This window comes from Lemur catta, chromosome 22, assembly GCF_020740605.2.
Source record: "Lemur catta isolate mLemCat1 chromosome 22, mLemCat1.pri, whole genome shotgun sequence".
Classification (NCBI taxonomy): domain Eukaryota; kingdom Metazoa; phylum Chordata; class Mammalia; order Primates; family Lemuridae; genus Lemur; species Lemur catta.
Genome location: NC_059149.1, coordinates 19719100 through 19725099, shown reverse-complemented (window position 1 = coordinate 19725099; position 6000 = coordinate 19719100). Strand labels below are relative to the sequence as shown.

The following is a 6000-nucleotide window of genomic DNA, read 5'->3' as shown; positions in this document are numbered from 1 at the left end:
CTTTTGGGTAGTATGGCCATTTTAATAATATTAATTCTTCCAATCCCTGAGTATGGGATATCTTTCAATTTTTTTAATCTTCAATTACTTTCATCGGTGCTTTATTGTACTCTTGTAGAGATATTTTAATTTTGGTTAAACTTATTTCTTGGTATTTTTTTGTAGCTGTTGGAAATGAAATTACTTTCTTGAAAAAATCTTTTCCAGATTGTTCACTGTTGAAATATAGAAATGGTACTTATTTTGGTATGTGGGATTTGTATCCTGCAACTTTATCAGTTCTAACAGTGTCTTGGCGAATTCTTTAGGTTTTTCTAAATATAAGGTCATGTCAACTGCAAAGAATGACAAATTCATTTTTTTGTTTTTCAGACAGGGTCTCACTCTGTCACCCTGGCTAGAGTGCAGTGGCATCATCATAGCTCCCTGCAACCTCAAACTCCTGGGCTAAAGCGATCCTCCTGCCTCAAGCTCCCAAGTACCTGGGATTACAGGTGTGCCACCATGCCCAGCTAATTCTTTTTTAGAGATGGGGCTCTCACTATGTTTTTCAGGCTGCTCTTAGAGGAAAATAAAACAAAAGGAAAGAACTTTCGTTAAATGCTGACTCCATACCAAAAACATGACTGACATTTATTCACCCATCTAACAAACACTTGTTGAGAGTCTACTCTAGGTCTGGCACTGAATAATATAAGTATTATCCCCATTGTACCTCTGAGGAATCAGAACCACAGATTTCTAAAGGAATTCACCCAGTGTCCACAAGATTTCAACTCATATCTACAAATTAAGCTTATGTTTTTTCTTTTATAGGAAAGTCTGGAACAAAGTAAAAGAATATAACTAGGAGACAAGAAAGAGGATGAGAGGAAGACTGCATTGAAGAACAATCACCTAACCCCATAATATCCTGTCTCCCAAACAAAAGCTTTGATTCACACTGTATTAGCTAACAATGTTTTAATATACTTCATAGACAAAAAGTTTTTCCATAATATTCTATTTTACCTATCACCACTAACAATCTTCTATGAATTCAATAATAACCCAATATTGAAAGTTTTCTAGCATAAGCCACTACAGTTCCCATTACCAGAAACTAACCTTACAATGCCTTTATTGTTATTAAATTGAAGAGGTGTGTGCTTATTAATTGTTTATACTGACATTTTTATGAGTAAAATGATTTCATATCTAGAATTTTCTTCAAAATAATGTAGGGGGTTAGAGGAAATATGAGAGGTCATCAGTTGACAACTGTTGAGCTGGGTGATAAATATAGAGAGGTTTATTTTGCACCTTAACTTAAATGGTAAAAGATCGATCACCGTGTTTGGGCACTAGCTTTTTCTCCAGGGAAATATTAAATATATTTTTCAGCACTTCTTCTATTTCTTCCTCATCCAGAGTCTTAAGCTCTACCAGATCTATATTGTCCTTATAATTGAATATCCTGGAGGTGAGAGTCCAGCCCACTAAACAGTGAACCCCTTCTGGGGTCTGCAAAGAACAAAATGATTTGCTTGTAAACACAGATGCTGGAGACTCCTGCAGGTATGTATTAATAGACTCAAACTCTTCAATTGTTCGAGGTTTAAGAGTAAAGGAGTAGATTTTTCGGTATTTATTCTTTTCCAGGAGATCAGAATTAAGAAATTCTTCATTTGGAATGTACTGCTCTCTTCTGATTTGGTCCAGGTACCAGATTCCACTCTCTTCTCTCAAGCGGAAGATGCACGGCACCTGCGGCTGATCCTTTCCAGAAATTAACTCCAGAGGCTGCCACATCTGGTAGGAGCGCCCAAACCCAGCATCAACAATGTACTTCCTGCTACCAATGGTCACCTGCAGCACAAGGTGAATCATGTTACTGCTGTATTTGTCAACTGCAGTTATGTAAACATACCCTCCCAAAATTGTGGTCTCAAATCCCATTGTGCTCAGAGCCCAGTACAGAAGTTGATTGACCTGGAGACACCACCCACCCCGGTTCCTTCGCACAACTTGATCAAAAATGGCCTGTAAGCCCAATTCCATGGCTTCCCCACAATGTATGTTAAGGTTCTCAAAGGGAATGGCCCGGATGTGGTGCTGTAGAACGTCAGTTAGTGTTTCCAAGTCCAAGTTCTTCCTAGAGTTCTTATAACCAATTCTTTCAAAATATGCTTCAATGTTCATGATGCCCTAAGCAAGGAAAACAAAAGAAAGACAGATAGTATTACTTTTGCACGTGGATTTCTGTGAGTAGGCTAATTATAGGTATAATATATTTTACCTATGGAAAAACATTCTATGGTTACAAGTATTTGTATTAATAACTCTGTGTTTAGTGTTTTATTGTGCGAAATCCTTTCACATGCACAAGTTCACTGAACAGTCTCAGAACCCTGTAAGCAAAGTAGTAGCATTTCTTCTATCTTCCAGGCATGAAAAGCTGCAAATCCAGATGAAATCATGAGCCAAAGGGTAAATAGCTTGCCTGTGGTCTCCTTGGTGATGAATAAAAAAGAGATTCCAGTTGGTATCAATTAAGTAGTTTTAGAAACAGTTCCTGCAATAAGCAGCAGAATTATGCGATGCAGGACATGGTACTCAAGGTACACGACCCACCTGATTTCTCCCTTTGTTGAACCTTACACAAAGTTCCCCACTAAAAGAATTATATTTATTCACACATTGACTGATTCATTCAATAGTTTACTGATACCGTTTATGTATTTGCTAGTGATCAAGTGTTGACTTGACCTCAAAAATCTCACATTTTACTGGGAGTCGGAGTAACATTCTGACCGCTAAACTGGATAAAATGTTCAATAGTCAACTGGTAAATGGATAAAATGTTCTATCGGTTAGATTGTCGTAAGTGCACTGGGGAAAACTAAAGCGAAGAAAGGGATTAGTGAGGGCACAGGGAGAGCTTCAGTTTCAAAGACGGCAGCTAAAGAAAGACCACGAAGACTATAAGTATGCTGGAGAATAAGCTCAGTGGATACGTGCGGGAAAGATTGTTCCAAGCAGAGGGAACAGAAACTAAAAAGCCATAAGCTGTGTAAGAAACATCTAGGAACCCAGGGTGACAGGAACAACAGTGAAGTGAGAAGTGAGAAAGACAGAGTGGATTGAGATGAGATCAGGTAAATATAGTTTTAGAGCCAATGTTGGCATTATGGCTATTACTGTAATTGAGATGAGAAATCTAAATGAGGGATGAGAAAGCTTATAATTTGACCAATGTCATAATCAAAGGGATCTTTCTGACTCCTGTACAGTGAGTGAGCTATTCCCATTGAGCTCTATGGATCGTCACATGAACTAGGGAAGACCCATTCAAACACATGTTTTAGGACCAATGTTTGGCTCATGGATGGCAGGGAACATAAGTAGATCAATGAGACTTTTATTGAGGGATTTTTGCCAAAATCTAAGTATGTACATTCTGCTGAAGGGCTAAAAGCTAGTGAGGAAGTCCTAGTGAAGACCAATGCTAATAAAGAATTGACAAAGTTGAGGAATGAAGAACAGGAGAAGGGAGGATGAAGAAAGTTAACAATGAAACCCAAGCTATCCTTTAACTTTCATGTAATGTGAACTAAAAGAAAAATGCCCCTTATTTTGTTTAATCCTTTTAGAAAACATTTTTGTAACCTGCTATCAAAGAGTCTCAATCTACTGAGACTATGATTTGCAACAGTGGTGCCCAGACCTCAAGAGTAACTCCTTTGTCGTATGGCACGCCCTAACGATGACATGGTACAACGGGACCCGTGGGTGGTGGTAAGCGAAGCATCTCTGCTTTCCCTCCTCCTATCATGTCTTTTATATTCTTCTCTTTCCCTTTTTGACCAGCTCTAAAACTCTACCACTCAGGCACAGAGAGAAAAATTTGTATTTAGTAAGATTACCCCTCATTTTTCCCTCCCTTTTTCTCAAGATGAAATGTTGAGATTGAATTTAGTAACTGCAGGTTCATTTGAAACAATTTTATTTTTGTTAAAGGCCGAGATACTAGCAAATGTTGTAACCAAATAGTACTTGAGTATTCTGTGACTAAACATAAGAAATTGTGTATCACTAAAGTTGTGATTCAAGGTGGAATGCTCAAAGCACTTGGAAAGTAGCTGCCAGGATAAGAGACTGAAAACACAATTAGCTAAACATCACAGAACAGAGGGAACGGACTGTGTAGTAAAGTGAACACCCGAGCTGCATCAGGAGGAGCGTAGAAAGTATAACCACCGCAGATGGAGCAACACCGATGGGGCCAGAGCCTCCAGCTTCACAGCTAGGGGTTGTGGAAGCCACCAGGAGGAGCCCAGAAGTAACCAGCCAGATGATGACCTGCCCTGGGAGCAGCAAGGAGGGGTGAGCCACGTTCCATGGCCCCGATCACTACCACAGTACATACCAAACACATCAACAACCAGGATGTGGTGGTAGCACCAGGTCTTCCTTTAGGTGACAACTATCAGAGGATGTTGTGGGAGAAAAAGAAGGGAATGCCCTTCATGCACGGTGTCAGCAGAAAGAAGGACCATCTACCTCCGGCAGATCTGCCATCAGCGTATCTCTTGTCATATTCATCTTCCTCCACCTCCACTGAAAAAATTGAGGAATCCAAGCCCAACCCCAGCTGGATATCTCACCAGCCACACTAGATACAAAAAACAAAAGGTGGAGACAGAGCTACCTATACATGAATATGATAAAAAAAACATAATGAAAATATACTATGATTGGGATTAGAGGAAAACACATGCCATGCAACATTTATATTCATAAAAAGACAATCAATTAAAGGAGAAAAATAAACCGAATAGGTGGAAATTCTTTACAGATTCTTGGAGCTATAAACTATGTAAACTGGACTCAATGACCAAGAGCTAAAAAAATGAGGTGATAAAATAATACAGTTTTATGAAAAGAAAGATTTCAGACTTTAGAATATTAATTAAGGACATAAAGAGATCTGATACATAATTAATAATAAACAGCAAGGAAATATATCAATATAATATTCTAAAATTTAGAAAAAAGATTAGGCCATGTATGTGAGTGAACATTTCTTATACCTAGAATAAAACAGTGTACAGAATGAATTTTATTCCTATTTTTCATTTTTAACAAATGTAAGCACTGAAAAACTTAAAAAAAAAAAGCTAATAAAAAGATACAGCAAGTAAGACAGTAGGAAAGAAGCTAATACACATAGAAAGTAGTTAAAGACAATCCAATGTAAAGACAACAACACTAACAGTGTAATAGAAAATGTATATAAAGACAACAAAAAACATTTTCCTGAATTGAAGCAAAAATTAAACCTGAAAAACAAGAGGGACATGTTTCTGGTAAAGTCTGATTCAACATGCTTGACATTGCACTATGTCCTTGTTAAATTATTGAAATTCAAAATTAAAGAGAACTACTGAAGCCTCTGGCAGAGAAAGAAAATACTTCACAAGGGAGCATATATTAGGTTGGCAACAGAATGTTCCAGAGAAATATCCTTAGGTGAAGTAATGGAACTATGTTTTCAAAGTATTGAAGGAAAGAGTTATTCCCAAATATTCTGGTTAGAATTTCACTGAATCATAAAGGCTCTGGCAATATGAAGACAATCTCAAACATGAAACAGCTTGACAAATCCAACTATGAGCTATCCTGATAAAGATTTTCTGCTTCATTGGCCAAGGAAGAAGTAAATGAAAATGAAAGCTAAGAAACACAGAGGCCACACTGAGGACTGTAGTTGAGCAATGACTCCTTTTAATACAGAACAAAGAGTAGAAATTTATGAGATTATGGCTAGCGAACAAGCCATTTGGTTCATATGGAAATAGAAATATGAAGTCAAAAATAAGCCTGAAGCTCAAGAAAGACCAGATTCTAGGAAAATCTGATCTAGCATTGTCACGATGGGAACTGTTAAAAGATAAACTTGGGCACATGACAATTTTGAAGAGTTTATTTGAGCAGAGAGCAATCCACGAATCAGGTAGC

General features: G+C 37.7%; 1 protein-coding gene across 3 annotated transcripts in view; it reads right to left on the bottom strand.

The window, feature by feature from the left end:
- Window positions 1-948: 948 nt before the first annotated feature.
- LOC123626489 (arylamine N-acetyltransferase 1) overlaps window positions 949-6000 on the bottom strand; it is a 39914-nt gene continuing 34862 nt past the window's right edge. For 2 of the 3 annotated variants that reach the window (XM_045535465.1, XM_045535464.1), the window contains exon 2: window positions 949-2187. In XM_045535465.1, the coding sequence (XP_045391421.1) occupies window positions 1309-2181 (873 nt within the window). In that variant the 5' untranslated portion in view covers window positions 2182-2187 and the 3' untranslated portion in view covers window positions 949-1308. The remainder of the gene's footprint in view (window positions 2188-6000) is intronic. The other variant, XM_045535466.1, reaches the window with a different exon arrangement.